At 37.8% G+C, this 25,721-nt stretch overlaps 1 protein-coding gene across 1 annotated transcript; it reads left to right on the top strand.

The window, feature by feature from the left end:
• The first annotated feature begins 15,596 nt into the window (after positions 1–15,596).
• Positions 15,597–16,106, top strand: LOC149250417 (uncharacterized). Its single transcript, XM_089453642.1, has one exon. It carries the CDS (start codon positions 15,597–15,599, stop codon positions 16,104–16,106), a length of 510 nt encoding a protein of 169 aa, XP_089309768.1.
• The last annotated feature ends 9,615 nt before the right edge of the window (positions 16,107–25,721 follow it).

Raw genomic sequence — 25,721 nt, 5'->3', positions numbered from 1 at the left:
CTTGTCTTTCTTTCATTGTAGGTGTAGATCGAAGCACTTGAAGCAGGAGAAAAAGAGTTCAAGCAAGGGGAAAGAGACTTCAAAATTCAAGTAAGTCCTCCTTCTCCTTCAAGTTAATTTCTCTAATGGAATACATGTGTGCTTTTCCCCCTTTTTGTTACTAGGCTAGCCACTAGGTCTAGGTTGTTTTCCTCTATCTATAGAGGAAAATTTTTTGTATAACAGTCACACAGAGTGCTCGTTAGATGCAATTGAAGTATGCACTATTTGGGTGAAGGACCATTCAAGTGATCTTTTTCCAAACCTCCTAGGATTAAAATTCATTTTGAAGGAAACCAGTGAGGAGTCTAAACCAGCCTACCTTGCGGCCCAATAATGAAAATGGCAGTCTCACCCTCCATGTATGCCTCAATATTCTTCTATGTTTTTCTCTGGTCAACAACAATATCCTAGACTAACTTCGCAGAATCAAAAAAATCCTGGCACATATTGGAAAAAACAACAATGTACCATCTTGGCTAAATAAACCATACCCTAGACCCACATGGAAAACCCAAAAATATTTTGGGCCTCTTTGGGAGAGTCTACAAAATACACAATATCCTTCCCAACAAGTGAATCAACCCACTCAAGGGCTAGTATATCTTCATAGTTGGCAACACCTTTCTAGTCCTATTAGTCAATCATTAGGGGCATTACCTCAGTCACAACCACCATCATCGCAACCACAACTCCAGTTACCTTTGAACACTTCACCACCATTACGCCCACAATTATTTGTAGAACCATATCCCAACCTAAATAATAGGCCTATAAAACTTGTGGAAATATTAGATACTTCTTATTATTATTCTTATTAGAATGTAATGAAATTCAATTGAGATCAAGGCAGACAATTTCCATAGAAAACCCTCAAATAAATTCTAAGCAACTAAAAAATGAAAAACATAATAAAGAGCAGAACCAATCTAAAAAATATTCAATATCTACAACTCATGGTGGTATGGAATTATCCCCTGAATCCACCAAAAATCAGGAAATAACTAAAGTTACAACTACTACTCCCCCATTTCCAGAAAGATTGATTGTACTCAAGCAATTGATATATTTCGAATTTTATCTAATAGGGGAATTGAAAAATCTTTGTGTTAAGATCCCTCATTTACAGGTTATCAAAGACGTGACTATTTTTGCAAAAATCATTAAGGAATTGTGTGTCAAGAAGCCTGGAAGGAAACCTAAGGACCCACCCACTATTCATGTGATTGGAAAATTGTTTGATTTGTTCTTAGGGAAACAGATTCCCACAAAATATGATGATCATGGAAACCTTGTAGTCAACATTTATGTGTGAGGAATTACTTCCCAAATACTCTAGTGGACCTGGGATCTACTATTAATATCATAACACTAAAATATTGTGCTCTTCTCAGATTGCATGAGCCGAGACCAACACCCAATATGTTGTAAGTAGTCGATAGATTTGTAATCAAACGAGAATATATCCTTAAGGATATTATTGTTTCAAGGACTCTTGGGAGTACCCTGTTGATTTCTTAGTTCTCAATCTTAAAGAAAAATTAGAAGGAAATCCTCTTATATTAGGTAGGCCTTTGCTTTCCACTGTTGGTGCATATATCGGGTATCAAACTAGGAATATGAAAATTACTAGGGGAACCACCATTAAGAGTCTCACTCTTTATCCACTTGCTAAACCCAGTATAGAATTTGGTAACCAAACATGGTTTTCTCCTAATTATGAAGAAGAAAAACTACGTCTTATCGTCACTATTGAGAAATCCATTAGCTTTAAATAACATACTGAGGGTGATACCATCAATAGCTTTATTAGTCAATCATCTTCCATAGAACACCCGATATGCCAAAAATTGGAAGTTGTGTTGGGTAATGAAGCCCATGTTGATCCTATGGAGGATTCCATGAGTGATTACATTCCCACGATAGTGGTTCATAACAAAATTCCCATTGAAATCAAGCTTGGAAAAATATTAAATATTAATGCCAACTTAACTGATTCCCAACGGGAACGATTGTTGAAATTTCTCCAAAAACATAAACACGCTTTCACCTGGGATTACACAAACATGAACAGTATCAACTATGAACTTTGTACACATCATATTTATTTAAAAAAATATGTTCTTCCTTTTCATCAACCGTAGAGGAGACTAAACCCACACCTTAGGGATGTATTTAAACAAGAACTTCAGAAATTACTTCATGCCAAATTCATATATCCTATAGTAGATAGTCAGTAGGTTTCACCATTAGTTGTTGTCCGTAAAAGGAATGGGAAATGGCATATTTGCGTAGATTATAGGGAATTAAAAAATTCCACACAAAAACACCACCTCCCTCTTTTGTTTGTTGATCAAGTCCTTGACACTCTTGCTAGAAAGAAATATTTTTCTTTCCTAGATGAATTTAACAGATACAACCAAATTCACATCGCTCCAAAATCTCAAGACAAAACCATGTTTCCTTGCCCCTAGGGAACATTTGCATATTGTATTCTTCCATTTAGCCTTTGCAACACAACCGCAACCTTTCTGTAATGCCCCCTAATAATAATAAATAAATGAAATAATATTAATATATAAGTTTTTTCCTCGAGGAAAAATCGTAATCTTTCATTAATATAGAAAAATTACATGTAGTAGATGCTTGTATGGCATAGTATGTTTTTCCATAGCCATAAAAAATATATAAGTCTGTACATAATTTACCATGTTGGGTATACTGAAAAGTTTATAAAAAGAATATATACAATGCAAAAGCTAGTACTTATATAAATCATTGCTATATACTACAAAAATTAGGGCCTATTGGCCCACTGATATGTCCAATCTATATAGGTACAATGATAGTACTGGTAATGTTCATCTCCTTGCTGCTCTTGTATTAACCACATTCTTTTGGGATGTGTCATGGCCTCCTTGGAAAGTTGGCCAACAGTCGTATAACCTTCCCTGTAAATATGTTGACAATAAATATAATTAAATTGAGCTTTTAAGATCATGATTTCATCCATTATGTTCCTGAGAGAGTGCATATGACATGCAGATATGTTGTTGAACCAATTGATGATGATTTTAGAATCACCAAAAATCTGAATGTGATTGCATGCATGTGCGAGACAAAAATGGAGATGTCTAAGAGAGATCAATTCTGCAAAATTGTTTGTCCCCATCCTTAAACCCATCTAAATTTTGTAGAGATGATTTTCAGTTTTATGAAATATAATACACCCCCCCCCCCCCCTCCACAACACTGTGCTTGTGCTGCTCCATCAAAAAATGCCTAGGGTATATTGTGATCAATGATTGATACAACGCGGCCAGCTAGGGTATGATTCTCTTTCGGTATTTCATGATATGCATAAAATTTTTTGGCAATGGAAGACTGCCATCAAACAATTTTATCTCTGAAAATGATCCCATTTCTAGTGAGCCAAATAGTCCAACAGATAAGCAGTAGAAGGCAATGGACTTTTGGGTTCACGGTCGCAGCTCACCAAAGATCGCAGGCTTCTGTTACAATGAGTCTGTGCCATATGAAGGTAATGGATAGAGCAGCAAGGATCTATTCCCAAATGTGAATCACCATTGGGCATAACAAGAAAAGGTGATTGTTTTTTTCCTCTTCTTGATGACAGAGCACGCACCAGGAGGGACTAGAGAAAGATTGTTTCATTAAATTTCTTCCTGTTGGTGTCTTCTTTCGTAAGACATTCCACATGAATAGCTTAGTACATGGAGGCACTTTTAATTTCAATAGCCTGCCCCACCAATCCAATAGCTCAGGTGGCCTGTGGGTAGTGTGAATGATGGGATAACTGCCCTTAGGGGAATAAGTGACATGTTCAGCAAGGGCCCAGATGAGTTCATCAGCACCATCCTTGATATGGACATGTGATTCTGTCAACACAGTAATATAGCCCTCCAAATCTTGCTTCCATTGAATAGGAATACCTAGGTACTCCGCTGAAGTCCATGCCTGTGAAAATACTGTGTTATTCCCAGGGTCAACAATATGGGCAATCATATTAATATCTTTGTGTTTGAGAAATTGTATGAGATTAGGAGGAAGTCGAAACATGTTACCACAACCCATCCAGGGATCGATTCCAATTTGCACTGATAAACCATCATTAATTCTCTAGGTGAGTCCATTCCTGATGGTGGGCATGGTATGTAGAATTGCTCGCCAAACCATGGATGTCCTAGTTCACTACCATGTGGGCAAGCGAATCCAATCCATAATCTGATGTGGCCAGATGTATTTGTAGTAGATCACTTCAGTCCAAAGGTTGTGGGAGGTGAGGATAAGCCATTCCATCTTTGCAGCTAGTGCATGAGCAAAGGAGGATAGGTATTTCAATCCCCAACCACTCCATTTCTTTGGGATTGCAATGAGATTCCATCCCACCTAGGCAAAATGTTTTCCCTCCTTATAGCCATTCCAAAGGAATCTGTAGCATAGTTTTTGTATCCGGGATAAAATTCCTTTAGGAATCCATGCTAGAGACATCCAATAAATAGGTGTAGCCTCCAAGACAGTTTTAATAAGCACTAATTGACCTGCCTTGGAGAGGAATCAATGATTCCAGTTGAGCAATCGTTTCTCAATCTTGAACACAAGCCATATCTAGTCAACAATCTTGTAGCAGTGTGGCTTGATCCAGAAGCCAAGATATTTGTGTCCATCCTCCAGTTGATGGCTCTTGAAAGGAATTTTTGATGTGGAACCCAAGCTTCTAGTGGGGTGCAGGCTAATAGAGTGATGGTGGATTTAAGTTGATTAGGTTCCATACCTGTGGTCGAAGATAAAAGAAGTAATATGTCATAGAATGCAGCGGTGTCCCGAATGCCTCCATTGAGAAATACGAGCACATAATCGACGAAGAGGAGGTGAGTGAAAATACATTGGTCTGTTATATTTAGTCCCTGTAATCATCCCTCTCTCTTGGATGAGGCTATAAGTCTACTAAGTCCCTCCATGACTAGTCAAAAGAGGAGCGGGGAGAGGGGGCAACCTTGTCTGAGTCCACGTTCTGCATGAAAAAAGCTGGAAGCAGGTCCATTTATCATGACACTGAAGGAGGCCATAGTGATGTAGCACATAACCCAATTAATGTATGAAGGAGGAAAGCCCAGATGGGTGAGGAGCATTTTGAGATAGAGCTAGCTTACTTGATCAAAAGCTTTGAATAGGTCAATTTTGAGAATGGCACCTTTAAGCTTTTTAGTTTTAATGGAGCGGAGGGCTTCCTGAGCAATACGAATAGCCTCATGGATTTTTCTATTATGGAGGAAAGAAAATTGTTTCGGAGAAATATGACAAGAAAGAATAGGCTTAAGTCTATTGGAAATAATTTTGGCAATGATCTTGTAAAGGCATTTGCAGAGAGAAATAGGTCTGAAATCATTGAAAGATGTAGGGGAGTCAGATTTGGGGATGAGGGTGATGAAGGTTGAGTTGATGGCTTCGTACATTCTCCCTAAAATCCTACAGTCCTCCACCACCTTTAGAAGATCGTGTCCAATAATTTCATAAAAGGCTAGATAAAACTCGATAGCCCATGCATTCGGCCCCATACTTCTATCTTTTTTGAACCATTTCACCGTACTTTTCAATTCTCCCATCATGACAGGATTTGTAAGCTCCTCCGCCTTTACCAAATCAACAAATCGATGGAAGAGACTAGCAATCTGGACTATTTCAGTGAGGGTGGCCCTAGGGGGGCCTAGAATAGCTTCTGGAAATGAGAGTTTCCCTAGTGTGTCAACTGATTAAAAGATGTTTCTAGATGACCATCCTTAGATGGCATGTGCTAGATGATGTTGCTAACTTTCCTTCCTTTTGCATAATTGCGGAAAATCTTTGTATTATCTTCTCCAGCCTGTAGCCAAATAGCCTGACTACGCAAGCGCCATGTTTCTTCTCGGTCTTTAAGGATTTTGGATCTTTGTGTCTCCAGATCAATAAGATGGGATTTAGCCTCCATGGATGCAAATCCTCGCCCAAACTCATCTGGGAGATTGGCTAGATTGGACGCAATGTTAATGAGGGTCAGTTCATCCCGATCTCTTTTGTCTTTTTCCCATCTAATAGATAATCTCTTAATTTCTTGTAGGTTATGATAGAAACCCTCAGCAATGGTTCTCCCCAATGAAGGTGGATTAGAGCGCCAGAAATCCATGACCAGATTGATGTAACTGGGATCCTTTAGCTAGGTGGAATTGAATTTGAAAGGAGCCCTAGGCTTCTGGAAGGGACCCGGTAGCTCCATGAAGATGGGGGTGTGATCGGATATGCCTCCAGATCCAACCCATTGTCTATAATTTGAAAGAGTTCTCACAAGAGGTTCCTTAATGAGGAACCTATCCAATCGCCTGGCTAGTGCAACATTCCCAATTCTTCTATTGCGCCATGTGGGTTGTGATTTGATCATAAGAATATCAATCAAGAGGTGATGTTCAAGGAGCTGCTCCATAGAGTCAGATAAGGGATCTACCTATGCATTTCTTCCCCAGGATTCCCCATATCCAATGGAGAAATTCATATCTCCTACCAAAATAATATTGTCTAAACTAACAAATGATAGATTGAGGAGGTGATTCCAAAATTCATCTTTGTTTTGACAAGGGGCATATACATTGATAATCTTGATATCCATGCCCAATTCCAAGGAAAAGATGCCCATATCTAAGAAATCAGATCCTCCCTAGGAGGCCTTGAGATGGATAGTATGAGGGTTTATGCCTAGGGCAAGACCTCTGGATCATCTAATGACGTCAAGTTCATGGAAGGTCCAGCCTGACTTCAAGAATTGCAGCCCAGGGATGATTTGGTTAGCCAAACCAAGTGTTTCTTGAAGGAAAATAATATCAACAAGCTCATATTCAAATAATCTTCTGAGGGATAGTATTTTGGGAGGGCTAGCTAATCCTATGCAGTTAAAGGAGAGCCACTTCATGGGGGTGGATGAGGAAGGGTATTCAGTGCTCTAAGTACCCAATCAAGTGTGAATTATCTGCCATGTGCCACTACTACCCCAGCCTACAAGATGGCCTTAGAAATTTGTGATTTTCGTCCCTTGGTGGACTTCGAAGATCGAGGAGGGGAGGCCAAGCCAATACCAAAATTCTCAGGAGGTTGAGACACTCCGGAACAAAGGTTGTATGAATGGAGTGACCTGAGATGTTTGAGTGTTCTGAAGGAAGGGGTGAGTGAACCAAACCAGGGATAGTAGGGGGAGTATTCAAGATAACCGGATGGTGAAAGTCTAGGGGACAGGTAATAGTAGTAGAGGTGATGTCTGCAATAGATGCAAATGTAGAATGTAAATGCTGAACAGAGCAATTAAAAGAAGCATCGGAAACAGAAAAAAGGAGGAATACCCGATTATCGAGCGGTTGTAGCAGCAGCTTTGGATCTCGTCATAGGTGAGGAGGGAGGACAGGGGGAGGCCAAAGTTGGTAGCTGAGTCGTTCCGCCCACTTTTGCCAGAGGTACATTGAACTGAGGAGTTTGTCCAACAGCTGAAGTGGGTACAGTAGGAGCAACATCCTTTGCTTCTTTGGTAGGAGTGGCATCCGAACAAACCAGAGGGAATTCCTTGTAAAGATTCCCAACCTTATGACACCTTCAGCACCTGAACGACACTCCTTCATAATCCAAGATTTGTATGTGGGCGAAGTTCTTCCACTGCAGAGTAATTTTCTCTTCCAACCCTTCTCTAGTATCCAAATAAACCAGAATACATGCCATAGACTGATTGCCAGAGCTGATGTATGATTTTTCATAATCGAGATAGGATCCAAGCGCATTGTCGATGTGGATGAAAATGTATTTAGACAAAAAATGGAGGGGTAATTCTGGCAACTTGACCCATAGTGGTCCAGCGACAATTTATTCTTGTTCTGTATTGAATAATGGGCTCCAATGCTTAAGCAATATCGAGGCCATCTCAATATGCCAGTACCTGGAGAGTGCCCAATTGGTGTATTCCTCCTACTAGAAGTAGAGCGCAAACCATCCCTGAGCCAACATTTATACATCCGGGAGTTCCTTCAAAATGTTCCCCCATATTTCCTTGACCCAGAGGCGAAGACATTCGACAGAATATGCACGACCTCTGACTCTTCCCGCTAAAACTCTGCTCATTGTGTCAACAACTTCCCCCATTTGGACCCCTTCCCCAAATTTTAGAGTTAGGTCCTTGCTTGTAGCCTTAACACACTTTAACTTTTTCTTACCAGTACGTAATGCCGTTGGGTGATCCTACAAGGGATCCTGTGTTCCCTGACGATCCTGCTCAGGTTGCGAGGTGTTATTTCAGATTTTTATTGCTGGAGTTTCGAAGTAGCCCAAAGGGGAGGAGGAGGAAACTAGCTCAGATTCAAGGGAAGCATGCGTAATGAATGACTGATGGGGAGGGCCTACCACAGTATCAAACCCTACGGAGGAGGGGAGATCAAGGGGAGTCTGATGAGGCAAAATACCTGAAGACAACGGGTCAAACAAGGGAGAGGGCGACGTGCAAGAGGCAAGAAGGTGGAGGGTAGCCGATGATAGGGGTGGGCAGTCAAGCCCCGGGGAGTCGATAGAGAGGGCAACGAACAGAAGGTAGGATGAGGAAGGACTGCGGTTTGAACGGGAGGGTGGGATAACGGAAAAATGCAAGAAAGACGAAAACTAAACCCCTGCATTCGTAGCCTCCGGCAGAGCATTAGGGATCATCTAGATAGGGCCGCTCATAAGGGTTAGGGTTAGCAGAATAGTCCACCTCGTCCACTTCCATGTCCGACATCCTACAAGTAATCCCGACGACTGCGAAGGGTGTTTTGTTGACAACAAAACCGAAGTGCTAATGTCGACTGTGATGGTGAGAATGACAATGTGACTGCAAAGATATCATGCAGAGGGTGTGTAGCTGCAAGTGGTGAGGAGGAAACCCTAACCATGCTCTTAGTGTTGAATAGGCTCGAGCTCCCGGCCGCCCATCCTCTTCACTCTTTTTTGATATATGTTTTACGTATAACTATTATTTGTGCTTCTAATGTCATTAAATCCTTCTTTTGTGCTTCTTTTGTTAATATATAAGTTAATAAATAGGAAAGAAAAGATAATATTAAATAAATAATAAACAATGAAGAAAATATAATAATAATAAACAAATTAAATAGTAAGTAATAAGTTGGAGTTCTAAATATATATATATATAATTAAATTATAAAAATAGTAAAAATAAGTAAAGTTAACAAAAAATAAAAATGAATAAAATAAGAAAGAGTTAAATTAAGAGAAATATTGAATTAAGTAAAACTTAAAAACAAAGAAATAAAAGTTGCATGTTGATACATGGATTGTGTGCATGCGGATCCCTTTCTAATTCCCTTTCATTTTTGGAACAATTGATTCTATTTAATGGATGAAGAGAGAACGACGTGATTAATTTTCGGGAGAAGAGTGTTGTGAGACAAAGGCTTCCGTGACAGTAGTACGTTTATTGAGGGCTCAGGGGTGGCTAGTTGTAAAAATATTATGTGCAGCCGAGTCTATAGTTGGGTGGAGAGTCATCTCCAAAACTTTGTTACGGTTAGCGGGATTCAAATAGCATTCAACTCTGGAACCACAAGTAAGTGATATCGTCACTACAGGTAAGTTGTCTATGCTCGGAGTTTTCAAAAATTCCATGTTAATTAGTTGAATAATTTATATGTTGGTTATTAATCACATAATTTATATAATTAATTTTTTTTTTTTTTTAATTTTTGGGTTGTTATATTTGATATCAAAGCATGGCCCTGACATGCATGTCTAAGTTATTAAGTTTATCATATAAACTGGATTGTTAACTCTTAGTCCTAAATAAATTCATTTAAGTGTTAATCGTTTTTAACAATGCCATGTAGTATTATTTAGTTACTTGGTATATGAAGATTTATATGGAAATAGATGCTTTTATACGAGAAATTGGGAGGTGTCCAACTAAATATTGTAAGGAAATCTAGATTCCTGATAGCTTAGGATAATTTAAATTGAAATTAACCTCCCAAATGAAGTCGATTGATTAACTAATGAGCTTGGGATTTTCCAATCAGCATCGTGGGAGGACTGAACAAAAGAGGGAGATGGTATCATAAGTTGCTCATACATTTTGAATAAAGCTTTTCACTCTCACTAATAAGAACATGGTCATTCTGCTATAGCACACCATTAAGTAAATTTCTTGTTAACATATTAATATATGAAAGCACTGGGCTTAAATTCCAAAGTCGAAATCTCGAAAAATAAAATAAAATAATAAACAAAATAAATCCGTCCAACTGATTAGAAACAAGAAAGGTAAAAGACAAGAATCCTGAGAAAAACGACAAAAATCTATCCTGAGAAAAACTGCGGACCTTGAGCATACACACGGTGTTTCAACAAATTCAATAACAGGGCCATGTACATTATTGGGGAGTGAATGCAATTTAACTAATGGAAATGTTAACTAAAAGACTAGTAACTATATTAAATCCTTAATGTAAAAGTCATCTTCTAAGAAGATGACCTTTCTCATTCATATTTTATTGGATAATAGCATATGTTGACATTTTATCACTTTCTTCCATATTTGTTGACTTCATATGTAAATTATTTAAAAAAAGGAAAATTAATTAAATTATGATTAGAATGGCACAACAATTGTTTAAAGAATAATATGTACAAGTAAGTAACAAAATTTATATAATTCTGTATGAAAATTCTTTATATTGATAAGTTCCCATATATGTGGAAGGAAAAATAAAATATTATAAATTAATATATTATAATTTTTCTATTTTGAGCAGAATTTTATAATTAATAAATTAAAAGAAATATGAGAAAAATTAACAAAAAATTATTAAAAAAAAACTAATAAAAAAATTATTTATTTTTTTATAAATTTTAGGTTGATTTATATTATTTTGAGTGATGTTTGAATATAATTGGTAATAATATTTTGTATGTATAGTAGTTAGTGATAAAATTTGATAAAGAAGTTTGATTGTATATTGAGTATAAAAGTAGAGTATTTTATTTATCTTTGTGGAAAAGTAAATTAGCTAATTTGTTTTTACAATGTGAATTAGCTAATTTATATAGAAACAAATTGAACTGTAGTTATTATTAGAAGCATTTTGAAACATTGGCTATTTTTAACTTTATTGGTTATTGATATTTTTAGAGATGATTCTCATATTTATGATATTATGGTAAGAAGTTAGGGTTTCAGTTATTCTTTATTCTTTATGTTAACATGGAAATGTTGAAGTATAATTGGGTGATGATGTTTCATAATTTGATGTTATGTGGTAATTTGGCATAATGCTTATGAGAGTTAATGATGTATATGTCATGCTTATTTATTTTTTATTTTTGTTAGGATAACGATGTTGTATGCTCATGACGGATATGATATGCAAAATGCGGCATAAGGATTATGACGTTATGATATGAGGTTATATTGGCATGTGCTTCATTTATTATGTGATGTCATGATATATCTTTGTTGTAGCTTATGAGGATATTTTGTGATGTGAAGCATGTGGTAGTTTCATGCATATTTTATGACATGCATGAGCATGCAGTGTTTTAGTATTTAGAATATTGTGATTAATATTGATGTTATGTCTCAAGATGACATGCAAGACTTGGCATGTGAATTATTTTCTATGATATTATGATGTTATAACTAATGCATTGGTTACATGTTTAGATGTGGTGATTGACAAGAAAAAAAAGTCCATAAGCATTTGAGCGACACTTAAGAGAAAAAAAAAAAAATTGCACCCCCCTTGGGGGGAGGGGGGTACATTTTATTTTTCTCTTAAAGTGTTGCTCAAATGCGTATGGACTTTTTCTCATGTTACTACTTCGCTATCAGTCACCCAGGAGTATTTAGCCTTGCAAGGTTGTCCTTGCTGATTCACACGGGATTAGTTCACTCTCTCCATTTCTTATTGATATACGAGCAGCTCGCATGGAGACGTTTCACTTGCCTTCCACAAATGGGTTGAGAGGGAAGGTTATTTTATCATCTAATGGGAACCCATACATACGAGGGAGAATATGAAACACCATAGGAGCTAGGGACATACTCAATCAACACTACATCTACTAGTGGTTCCTTTGTCTTGTATAGATATTCATGGATAGCTCTTGAGGGGCTATGAGACCATATTAAGGAGGTTGAGTGCCTGATATTGGATTGGGATGCTAAAGTCTATTGGGGTGTAAGGACTTAGATGCTTGGGGATGTGCACCTTAGTGAGTGTGGAGGTAGTGGGCCAACCTTTCGAGATTCTTAAAGTACTACTGCATGTAGTACTTAGTCGGGTGCCTGTCTTGGGGCAGATGAGGCCTGAGCCTTGGGCCCAACCATGGGTTATGGTACAAATTGATGAGGCTTTATGCCTTGTTATGAAAGTCAGGAAAAAAGACAGAGATTCCTTGGGATTTCCCAGGTGTTGTGGAAACTTTTGATGTTTGTTGGTTATAGTAGTTCAGTAGAGGATGGAGAGAAAACGTGAAGTAATAAATAACTAAATAAGATAAAATGTTAATGATTCAACTTAACTTCGGGATGAAGTTCCTTTAACAAGGGAGTATATAATGCCCTCTAATAATAATAAAAATAATAATAAATAAATAATATAATGTTAATAAAAATATATATATAAGTAAATGAATAATAAATAAGAAAGAAAAGGCAATACTGTTAAATAAATAATGAATAAAATATAATAACAGTAAATAATAAACTGGAGTTCTAAATAAATAAATATATATATATATATATAAAGTAAATTATAAAAATAGTAAAAATAAGTAAAGTTAACAAAAAATAAAAAGGAATAAAATAAAAAAGAGTTAAAGTAAGAGAAATATTGAATTAAGTAAAACTTTAAAGCAAAGAATTAAAAATTGCATATTGACACATGGATTGTGTGCATGCGGATCTCTTTCCAATTCTCTTCCATTTTTGGAATAGTTGGTTCTATTTAATGGATGAAGAGAGAATGAGATTATCATTATTCGAGAGAAGAGTGTTGTGAGACAAAAGATTCCCTGGCAATAGTATGTCGAGTGAGGGCTCGGGGGTGGATAGCTATAGAAATATTATGTGCAGTTGAGCCTACAGTTGGGTGGAGACTCGTCCCCAAAACTTTGTTATGGTTAGCGGGATTCAAATAGCGTTCAACTCCATAATCACAAATAAGGAATATTGTCGCTATAGGTAATTTGTCTTTGCTCATGTTTTTGAAAAATTATACACTAATTAGTTGAATATTTTGTATGTTTATTATTAATCGCATAATTGATAAAATTAGTTTTTTTTTTTTTCAAATTTTGGGGTTGTTACACTTTCAAAGAGTAGTTTTGAGTATATTTTTTGATCTGATTAATGAAGGACTTAAACTCTACATGGATTATTTCATTCAATTTGGTGATGAATTTGACAAAGCATTGAGTAATCTGGAAAAAAACCTCATTAGATGAATAGCAACTAGTTTATGCCTTAACAATGAAAAGTGTCACATATTGATGACAAAATGTTGATTTTAAATGTACCTTGGACAAGTGGTTTCCCATCGGTTCATCTCTACCTAGGGAAAAGTGTCCAAAATAATTATTTTCCTAAGTGTGACTTTATAAAGTGAAAGTGACTTTATAAGTGGTAAAGTCAATGTTAAATTATAAAGTGAAAAGGTGACATTAGACATAAAGTACAATGTGGGTACTTTATTTAATGGGCGAGTTAAAAAATAGAAAGTGAGAATTAAATGCACATTTATTCTCATCCCTTGATCTAAATGAATCTGAGCTGTTAGATCTTAGGGTTGCCCAAAATTCATTTAGGGAAACAAAAGGGGGAAAAGAAAATTGAGACTGCATTCATTCTTCATGATAAGAATGGAGAACGGAGGCGGAGAGCTGGAGAAAAGTTTCGAAGGAGAAATTTCTTGCAGCAAGCTGATGGAGTGATTTTTGGGCAAAGCTGGGCATGGAAATCAAGGCATAGAAGACAGCAGAAGGTACAATATGAACCACATTAAATGTTGTGAGTTGCACGTCATTTGAGAGAAGTTTTTGAAAAAAAAATGAAAAAAATCTCTACAATCCGTACAGTCGTATCCGTACAATACATATTTTCAGCTTCAATTGGGCATAGAAATCGAGGCAAAGTGAGCATGGTTTTCAAGGAGTTTGGGTTGAAGAGATAAGTCGTATTTTGTTGTTTTGTTTTGTACACAATTTTATTTTTCCTGAACTTGAAAGATAAATAAATTTGAAGAGCTCTCTAACAAGTTTTCCCCAGAGAAGATTGAAGGGGTTTTTCCTAGGTCTAAGTTGACCAAAAATATGTGTATTTTTATGTGTGTTGTTGGTCTGGTTATGTCCATATTTAGTTTCTACATGTGTTGACAATCCCATGTGTTTTAATCTGAAAATTTCATTTCCAGAATTCTATATGTTGAATGTATGTTTATGGGAAAGGGAATTTAACTAAATGGGAGTTATAAGGTGAAATTAAAACTGGGTTGGGATCACAGTAAAAAAAAAAAAAAAAATCATCAAATTTCAACATGGTAATAGAGTTATAGGTTGAAAATTGCAGTATGAACAATAGATAGTAGTTTGGGACAACAAACAGTGGTTTGGACAACAAACTAAATTTTTGGACATCAAACTGATATTTTAGGACAGCAAGGTGAAATTTTACACAGACTGAACTTTTGGGATAACAAGGTGTGCTGGAAAGTTCATTTCTCCATTTTTTTGGTTTTTTAAATTTTTGATAGCAGTCATGGACATGTTCTTAAGGATAGAGGACAAACTGGAAGGGATATCCAATTATGTTGTTTGGAAGGACAAAATTCAGACAGTGTTTGAGGGAGCAGCAGTTTGGGACATAGTGTGGCAAGTGGTTGTACCTCCTACTGTTGTAGATGAACTTGTTGAATTCAAAAAAAATAATGCAAAGGAAAAAAGGATTTTGATGGACAGTCTAAAGGATCATGTGGTTCCTCGGGTGAGAGGAAACACATATGCATATCAAATGTGGACAGCTCTAACCACTCTCTATTAGAGTACCAATGAGAGCAAGAAGATGGTACTCAAAGAACAATTGAAGAACATCAAGATGACAAAGTTTTAAAGTGTAGTTCATTATCTTGGCAGGGTCAAATAGGTATGTGATGTTGATTGCTATTGGTGAGGAAGTTGCACCCACTGAGTTAGTCAGGATAACTGTAGTGGGACTTCCTGAGCCTTGGGAGTCTTTGGAGATGTTGTTACCTCTAGGGAGAATGTTCCCAATTGGGATAGAATCTGGGATGATTATGTGTAGCATGAGATACAGAAGGCTGGAAGTGGTGGGGTGAAGATAGCAGATAAGGAGGATGTAACCTTGGCAGTCAAGGGAAAGAACAAAGGGAAGGCCAAGAAAGGGGCCTCATTAGATGGGGCTAAGGGAAAGGAGAAGAAGAAGAAGAAATATATATATATCTAAAGTTAAATGTTGGGCATGTCATAAGATGGGCCACTATGCTACTACGTGTCTTGAGAGGGAGAACAAGGGGAAGAATGGTACTGCATCTTTAGCAGAGGTGGAGCAGTTTGCTTTACAGTTTGACCAGAAATTTTCATTTATTACTTCTACATCTAGTAGGAGTACATCATGTGGTGTGTGGTACATAAACAGTGGGGCTTCTCGCCATATGACAGGTGCACGTGAGTTATTTTCAGAGCTTGCAGTGAGGGCACTTGATATTGAGATTATACTAGGAGATGACTGCACTATGAGAGATGTTGGTGTGTGGATTGTGACATTTAAGAGGGAGGCTTTGCCTCCTTTAAATGTCATGGATGTTTTGTATGTTCCAGGGATGAAGAAGTACTTGATTTCAGTGTCTGCTATGGAGGACAAAGGGCTTGACGTCACTTTCTTAGGAAGGCAGGTATTGATGCATCCCAAGGGAGCTTCCATTACTTTGGACAAAGTGATTGGAGTCCACTCTGGGAAACTATACATGTTCAATTTTTAGTCGGTAGGAGCATTGGTGAGTAGCACATCTTGTAGCACTCACACTAGTACCACCATCTGTAGAGACTTATGTTAGTTATGGCACCGGAGGATGATGCATATTCATCACAAAGCTTTGATAGTACTGAGGGAGGTCACTACTGGAGTTCTTGATTTTACTGTCGAGCATTATGAGGTCTGCAGAGGGTGTGCTTTGCGTAAGTACACCAAGTTTCCATTTCGAGTGAGCGACAACAAATCTATAGTTATACTAGACTTGATTCATACTGATGTTAGTGGACATATGTCTCATGTGTCTTTGGGTGGTTATGAGTATTATATTATATTCATTGATGACTACTCTAGGAGGACTTGGATATATTTCCTGAAGACCAAGGGTGAGGTCTTTAGTCGCTTTAAATATTTCAAAGCTCTTTTGGAAAAGAAGAAAGGTAGGAAGATTCAAGTCTTGAGGTCAGACAATGTTGGTGAGTACACCAATTATGGGTTTTATGACGTCTATGCATAGGAGGGCATTAGGAGAGAGTTCACGGTTCCTTACAAACACCAGCAGAATGGGGTGTCTGAAAGGAAGAACAAAGCTATTGTTGGGGTTTCTAGATAGATGATTCATGATCAGGGGTTGCCTTTGTTTTTGTGGGCTAAGGCCTACAATACTGTCTATTTATCTTCATAACAAGAGTCCTGACAGAGTATTAGGGAATATGACTCTGGAGGAGGCTTTCACTAGAGAGAAGCCTCATGTGGGACATCTTCATATCTTTGGATGTCTCACATATTCTTATATCCCCAAGGAGTAGAGGACGAAGCTGGAACCCATGGCAGAGAAGGGTATCTTTATAGGTTACAAAGAGACTTCTAAGGGCCATTGGATCTTCATTACTTCTAAATGGTGAGTGGTGATTATGAGGGATGCGAATTTCGAGGAGGAGAGGGCCTATCGGAGATAATGGGAGTATGATGAGAGAGAGTCACAAACTTCTCCTTAGCATGGAGATCAGGTACAGGGAGCAGGACCTCAAGGTTCTGGATCAATTGGTACAGGAGGTACTTTAGTGTCAGTGACATCTGGGGCACCAATGGTCACTTCACCAAGCACTTATTTAGGGAGTCCACTAGTACATAGTACACATGGCACTTCAACTGACACAAGCACAGGTGTCAGTAAAGGTTCTTTGAGAATAGGTGATGGTACAGGCACACCAGGGTCAGTTGGCATTCCTTTAGGTTCACCAAAATGGGGAGCAGAGGATGAGCTTCCCTATGGGGAAGCTTCTTCAGGGAAGAGGAGGCCCAATTGACTTCAAGATACCTTGAAGGAAGCAGAGTCTATTGGTCCTCTAAAGAGGGTGAACAGGGAGAGTTTGCCACTTGAGCGATTTTGCAATTATGTAGCCAAGGCTACCAACATTGTTGACTCCGAGCCTACTAGCTATGAGGAGGCTGCCAGCTAGGAGGTATGAAGAGAGGATATGGTGGAGGAGTATGCGTATATCATTAGAACAATGTCTGGGAAGTGGTGTCTAGGTAATGCAGGGGCACCCCTGCTTTACCCACAATATGCATATACAAATGCATAATCACATTTGCCCTAGGAATTTAACTCTCTAAGGAGTAAAATATTCAACCATCAATGGTTAATGCCCCTTTATCAGTTTTAATGTTGAATGATTTGCTAAAACCCAGCATACCTTTTTTTCCAAACATAAGCCTTTAAAAGACTCGGCCCATGCACTTTATAGAATACAAAGGAAATACACTAAAGTTTTGCTCCGAACCATATAAGCGGATCTCAAAATTTATACGTCCGCACTTATATTTATCGTCAGGTCCGCCACACTTCTGCTACGCTGCTCCCCCTCCTATTCTCGATTGTCGATGCCTCCGATCTATCGCATCTCCAATATACCCGATCTCTGATTAGCCTCATCGCTCATCGACGATATCGCAATATCGCTATCAGATATTGCTATCGTTCCATCCCTCTACTTCTAACTTTTGCGATATGTGATTACACCTCAACCGTCGATCAGGCTCGCGATCTGATGGTTGGAAATTAATAGCATGATTGTAATCGCTTATTCCCTTCGGCCATCTGACAACACTTGAAGGGTTTCCACAGATGCGATATTCCTCTGTCTCCTCTACGATTGGATCTGGTCCGTTGATTTTAAATATCCAACGGTTGCTGTTCAACGATACTTCATTCTTTCATCCGCCTCTTTACTTGGTTTTCATCGTTTCTTCAATGTTTATTGTGGTTATTTGGGTTTTCTTCATCTTCTGATCCCTTGGTTGTTTCACTGCACACTTCCTCTTGAGATTTGGCTTTGATCCTTCTAATGGTTCAACGATCCATTACGCTCCTCTATCTCTTCTCCTCCTATGTGGATTTTTCTCGACTTTTTCTGCACATATTTGTTTTACGCAAATCTCCGATAACATGTAATTCATCATCTAACACATGAAATACACATTTATACAGATTCGAATCAATCTCTGGGTCTATAAACATAAACAATGATTACATAATGAAATCTATGTCTCTCGGGCCTGATTCTTCTTTACAATGGCCTCTGTTTTCACACTCTACATGCAGACTTACAATCACACTCTCCCTGGCTGGCTGGCTTCTCTTGGCTAACTAACCTCTCCAACCTTTTTCTTTTTTTCTTTTCAATACATCATTAGAAGTTTCTTTACAGTTGAGAAACTGTTCCTCAGTTACTTTTCGGTTGTTCCATAGTTTCTTCAAACTAATTTCTAACTAATCCTAATCCTCTCATGTTCTCCTACATTCGAGAACATTTACAAATATGTCTCACAATATCTATTTAATTCCTATTCTCATTAAAATCACTCAAAGGCCTAAATATTTACATTAAGTCAATACTTAAACCAACTTCCTTAAAACATAAGACCCCCTATGTCTACTAAAATACAATGATATTGTTGGGCTGAATGCTCCTACTTCAAACTCCCAAGGTAGAAAATATTCATGATCTCTTGATCATGTGTCTTCATATGTTGTTAGAAAAGAAAAAAAACTCCAGGGTCCCAAACTTTAGTTTGCAACCACCCAAATGCTTTTCTCATTTGTTGCTACTGCATGTCTGTTGTATTTTTCTTTATCTTTCTCTCCTTGTCAATCATGTTCATGCTCTGATTGATCATCCTTTCAGTCATCAGCTTCCTCCATCTGAGCTACTTCATCATTAGCTTCCACATTTCTTCTATATCTAAGTCCAGCACATCTTTGGTCTTGTACACATCTTCTCTTTTTCTGGTCTTCATATTATTGTTGCTTTTCTCCAACTTCTGCATCTTCATGCTTTTCTCTTCCATGGCTTCTTATTCTTGTATCAAATCTTCCTCAACATCTGCACCTAAACCTGCACTCATAAAATAATTATTAAAATAGAAAACATAAGGCCTCAGTGCCTCTTCTTCCTTTGGCAACACATCAATATGCTGCTCTGTTTTCTACTCCTCTATCAACACATTTGTGTGTTGTTTTGAATTCTCAGCAAAATTCACGAGATTGTCAGCTAGTCCCTCTTCCACATCATCTGCTCCAATGATGTCTTCCTATTTTTGTTCATTGTAGTGAACTTCTTCATTCTCATTTAGTTCTAATTTTACAATCTGAACTCTTAGCTTTTGGTATTTTAGCCTTTCTTCCAAAAGACTTAACTCATGCCACAAATTTTCCATCTCACTTGGAATTTCTCCCAAAAGTTTTATACAATCCTCACTATCTTCTTCTTTGTCACAACCATAACTTACTGGTGACACTATTTCTTCATTCGAAGGAGAGTCATCATCATGCTCTGCTTGGCAACTTTCAGCTTCATTTCGGACAATTCTATAGGATGGTTTGTCTTTTGTAATACCTACATTCACACACAATTTGTCAATTTTAAACCCATGATATTTCACGATCTCATTTGATGATTCAATCATCAAACCCTCCTATTGTTTCAAGTCCTCTACATGACTTAAAAACACTTTGATGGTCTTCTCCTCAATCTCATCAAGTCCTTTACTTTATTTCTTGATATCCTTCTATACTTATTCTTTTAGAACATAATTTAGATTCTGCCTATCTTCTTCCTTCTTTATGAAAATATTAGAAAATTGTCCTTCTTCATGTGTTCCACCTAAAACCATACACAAGTTATCAGATTTAAAGTCATGTGACCTTTTAGTCTCACTTTAAGTTTCAGTCTTCACCTAGAACTTCACCCTGTTCTGGTTCACAAATAGATTCTTCCTTTTCCAACTCAGCCTCTCTGAGTTCTTCCACCTGCGAATTTACTTGCTTCTGTTGTAGTCTTCTATGTAGCTTACACCACTTCACTGCCTTTTTCCTCAAGGCCCAACCTTGTCTTTGGTTTTCCTCAAGTATCATCCTTAATCCATTGAGTTGTTCTTTTATCTCTGCAATTTCCTTGTCAAGCTCCTCTTAACTCATCCTCTTGCCATTTGCCTTGGCAACCTCTTTCTTCATATTTCTTCTGTTGTGGTCTTCCTCAGAACCTCTGCTATGACTATCAGTAGTCATCTTCTTCTCCACATCTATGATTTCCTCATTCATTCACTATGAGTTGTATTAAAGCCTCTACAACAAGTCCTCCTGTTGCAACTTACCTCACCAAGCTTTCCTCTATACTTGGTATTTTGGCAAGTAATTAGTTCGCTATCTATGGAACCTCCTTTGAGCACTTCTCTCTACTCCTTCTAGGCTTCAACTCACCTACACCTTTTAAGAACACCATTGTCCTCTTGTATTTCAATCACAATGAAACACTTTGTTCTGACCACCTCTTATTTCATTTAGAAAGTCTTACCAACTTCTTTCATCCCTTAGCAATTCTACCCACATTCTCTGTGGAATTGCCTTTGTGAGCTACAACAATACCTTCCTCCTTGCTACATATGCCCCACTAAGTTTCTCTCCTCTGAGCTCAGTCTATTAGCATTACTTTGGTTCTTTCCACTTGAACCAATTGGGTACTTCTCGCTCTAGATTGCTACAACCTTCTCACCTTTTTATGTTGTTACCTGTGTATTAGTGTAAAAACACACATTCTCCAATATTCAAATCAATTTAAAACAAAACATGTCATCTCACCTTTAATATCTTTGTATGATCTTGTTCCACCATTCTCCTTCACTTTGAATGGTTTGCCCTCTATCTTCTTGCATCTGCAAGTTCTGCTACACATCACCTTCAGTGTGCTTACTGTTTTTCAGATTAAAATCTGATCTCCATTGCCTGCATAAACATCTTAAAACATAACTTTGTTCTATGTTTTCTCAAATAGCTTTAACTTGCTCTGATACTAATTAATGCAGAGGCACCCCTACTTTACCCACAGTATGCATATACAAATGCATAATCACATTTGCCCTAGGAATTTAACTCTCTAAGGAGTCAAATATTCAACCATCAATGGTTAAGGCCCCTTTATTAGTTTTAATGCTGAATGGTTTGCTAAAACCCAACATACCTTTTTGGCCAAGCATAAGCCTTTAAAAGACTCGGCCCATGCACTTTATAGAATACAAAGGAAATACACTAAAGTTCCACTCTGAACCATATAAGTGGATCTCAAAATTTATATGTCCGCACTTATATTTATCACTGGGTCCGCCACACTTTCGTTGTGTTGCTCCCCCTCCGATTCCCGATCACTGATGCCTCTGATCTATCGCATCTCTGATCTGCCCGATCTCTGATCGACCTCATCACTCATTGACGATATCACAATATCGCTATCAGCTATCGCTATCGCTCCATCCCTCTGCTCCTAACTTTTACGATATGTGATTACACCTCAACCATCGATCAGGCTCACGATCCAACGATTGACGATTAATCGCATGATCACAGTTGCTTATTCCCTTTGGCCATCCAACAACACTTGAAGGGTTTCCGCCGATGTGATATTCCTCCATCTCCTTTGCGATTGGATCTGGTCCGTTGATCTTAAAGATCCAACGGTTGCTGTTCAATGATACTTCATTCTTTTGTCTGCCTCTTTACTTGGTTTTCGCCGTTTCTTCAATGTTTATCGTGGTTCTTGGGGTTTTCTTCAGGTTCTGATCCCTTGGCTGTTTCACTACGCACTTCCTCCTGAGCTTTGGCTTTGATCCTTCTAATGGATTCAACAATCCATTATGCTCCTCTGTCTCTTCTCCTCCTCTGTGGATTTTTCTCGACTCTGCATGCACATATTTGTATTACGAAAATCTATGATAACACGTAATTCATCATCTAACACATGAAATACACATTTATACAAATTCGAATCAATCTCTGGGTCTATAAACATAAACAACAATTACATAATGAAATCTCTATCTCTCGAGCCTGATTCTTCTTTACAGTGGCCTTTGTTTTCACACTCTGCCCACAGGCTTACAATCACACTCTCCCTGGCTGGCTGGCTTCTCTTGGCTAACTAACCTCTCCAACCTTTTTCTTTTTTTCTTTTCAATACATCATTAGAAGTTTCTTTACAGTTGAGGAATTGTTCCTCAGTTACTTTTCAGTGGTTCAATAGTTTCTTCAAACTAATTTCTAACTAATCCTAATCCTCTCATGTTCTCCTACATTCGAGAACATTTACAAATATGTCTCACAATATCTAATTAATTCCTATTCTCATTAAAATCACTCAAACACCTAAATATTTACATTAATTCAATACTTAGGAAAGCAACTTCCTTGAAACACAATACCCCCTATGTCTACTAAAATACAATGATATTGTTGGGTTGAATGCTTTTGCATCACTAGGCCTGAGGGCAAGTCAGTTGTGACTTCCACATGGCTCTACATGATCAATCATGTTGCGGATTGCAGCATTGAGAAGTTCAAGGTGAGGTTTGTGGCTAGAGGGTTCTCACAGATAGAGGGAGTTGACTATGATGAGACCTTCGCTCCCATAGCTCGGTACACTTCTATCCGGTCCCTTATTTATATTGCTGCAGAAATGGGTTCGCAGATCCATCAAATGGATGTGAAGACCCCATTTCTAAATGGATTTATAGAGGAGGGGGTGTATGTTGAGCAGCCATAGGGATTTGAGGTACTTGGGTGGGAGACCCATGTATGCTGGTTGAGGCGAGCACTCTACGTACTTAAGAAAGCTGCGATAGCTTGGTATTCGAGGATTCATTCTTACTTGCAGCAGATGGGTTTCACGAAGAGTGATGCAGATTTGAACCTATACTACATTGTTGTAGGGGATGATCTGCTCATTCTTGTGTTGTATGTTGATGAATTTTTCATTACTAGGGCATATAGACTGATTAGTGGTTGCAAGGAGGATCTTGCCATAGAGTTCAAGATGAAGGACATTGAGCTGATGCATTATTTTTTGGGGCTTGAAGTGTGGCAGGAGGAGGGGCATATCTTTCTGGGGCAGGGGTAGTATGTTGTGGATGTGTTGAGCATATTTCACATGGAAGACTATCGACCCATGTCTACACCTATGATCACCAACTGGAAGAAGCTTCATGCTTCAAATTCTAGTTTGGTGGATCCCACATTGTATAGGTAGCTTATTGGGTCCTTGATGTATCTGGTCAAAACTAGGCCAGATATATGCTTTGCAGTGAACACTTAGCTAGTTCATGGTTGAGCCCAGAAAGGTGCACTAGGTAGATGCGGAGCACATTCTTCGCTACGTGTAGGGGACTGTTGATTATGGCATGGACTATATGCAGGGATATGGAGTTAGGTTGGCAGGTTACACAGATTTAGATTGGGCAGGTTGTGCTTCTGACAGGAAAAGCACTTTAGGGTGTTGCTTCAGATTGGGTTCGATAGTCGTGTCGTGGTTCAGTCAAAAGTAAAATTTAGTTGCTTTGAAATCTTCTAAGGCTGACTATATGGCTACTAGTCAGGCTAGTTGTGAGGCCATTTGGCTTCACAAGTTTTTGTATGGCCTATTTGATCAGGATTTGAGACCGGTGATTATTCACTATGATAATCAGAGTTGCATTAAACTCACGGAAAATCCATTGTTTCATGATAGGTAAAAACACATTGACATCAGATATCATTTCATCAGGGGCTATGATCAGAAGGGGGTAGTGAAGCTGGAGTATATATCAATAGATGAGAAGGTGGCCGATGTTCTCATGAAGTCCTTACCAAGAAGCAAGCATGTCCGTTTTAGGGACAAAATGGGTGTGGTGAGAAACAATTTCCTTAGTAAAAGGGAATGTTAATTTTTAATGTACCTTGGACAAGTGGTTTCCCATGGGTTAGTCTCTACCTAGGAAAATGTGTCCAAAATAATTATTTTCCTAAGTGTGACTTTATAAAGTGAAAGTGACTTTATAAGTGGTAAAGTCAATGTTAAATTATAAAGTGAAAAGTGACTTTAGACATAAAGTACAATGTGGGTACTTTATTTAATGGGTTAGTTAAAAATTAAGTGAGAATCAAATGCACATTTATTCTCATCCCTTGATCTAAATGAATGTGAACCATTAAATATTAGGGTTGTCCAAATGTCGTTTAGGAAGACAAAAGGGGAAAAGAAAAGAGAGATTGCATTCATTCTTCATGAGCATATTGGAGAAAGGAAGCTGAAAACTGGAGAAAAGTTCTGAAGGAGAAATTTGTTGCAGAAAATTGAAGGACTGATTTCTGGGAAAATTTGGGCATGGAAATCAAGGCGTAGAAGACAACATAAGGTACAGTATGAAAAACATTGAATGTTGTGAGTTGCACTCCGTTCAAGAGAAGTGTTTGAAAAAAAAAATCCATATAGTCATACAGTCCATACGGTGTCCATACAATACAATCCGTATGGAGTCCGTATAGTCGTATCCGTACAATACATATTTTCAACTTCAAGTGGGCATGGAAATTGAGGCAAAGTGGGCACGACTTTTAAGGAGTTTTGGGATGAAGAGGTAAGTTGTATTTTTTTGTTTTGTTTTGTCTGCAAATGTATTTTTCTTGAACTTGAAAGATAAATAAATTTGAAGAGATCTCTAATAGGTTTTCCCCAGAGAAGATTGAAGGGGTTTTCCTTGGGTCTAAGTCGACCAAAAATCTGTGTGTATTTTTATGTGTGTTGTTGGTTTGGTTATGTCCATATTTATTTTCAGCATGTGTTGACAGTCCCATTTGTTTTAATCTAAAAATTTCATTTCCAGAATTCTATATGTTGAATGTATGTTTATGGGAAAGGGCATTTAACTGAATGGGTGTGATAAGGTGAAACTAAAACTGGGTTGGGATTGCAAGAAACGTTTTTTTTCATCAAATTTCAACACATAAGACATGGTTTGGGACATTTTATCTCTATCGCAAGCATCCAGGTGGACCCAACAAAAATTGAGGTAATTCTTAAACTTCATGTTCCTCAGACACGGAAAGAGGTACATAGTTTTCTTGGTTATGCTAGTTATTATCACTGCTTCATAACTCATTTCTCAAATATTGCAGCACCATTGTAGGTATTAACAGGATGTGGAATTTGAATGGACTAACAAATGTGATAATGTGTTTACAAATTTTTTTAATCTATTGTCAATGACTTCAATATTACGAGGCCCTAATTAGAAATTATCATTCCACATATCTTCA

Source organism: Pinus tabuliformis, chromosome 7 (assembly GCF_031772625.1).
Source record: "Pinus tabuliformis cultivar Carrire ecotype Pingquan chromosome 7, CPIR1, whole genome shotgun sequence".
NCBI lineage: Eukaryota > Viridiplantae > Streptophyta > Pinopsida > Pinales > Pinaceae > Pinus > Pinus tabuliformis.
This window is presented reverse-complemented; position numbering and strand designations above follow the sequence as displayed.

Coding starts and splice junctions, on each gene's coding strand:
- LOC149250417 (XM_089453642.1), top strand. CDS start 15,597: ATGGGCCACTATGCTACTACGTGTCTTGAGAGGGAGAACAAGGGGAAG.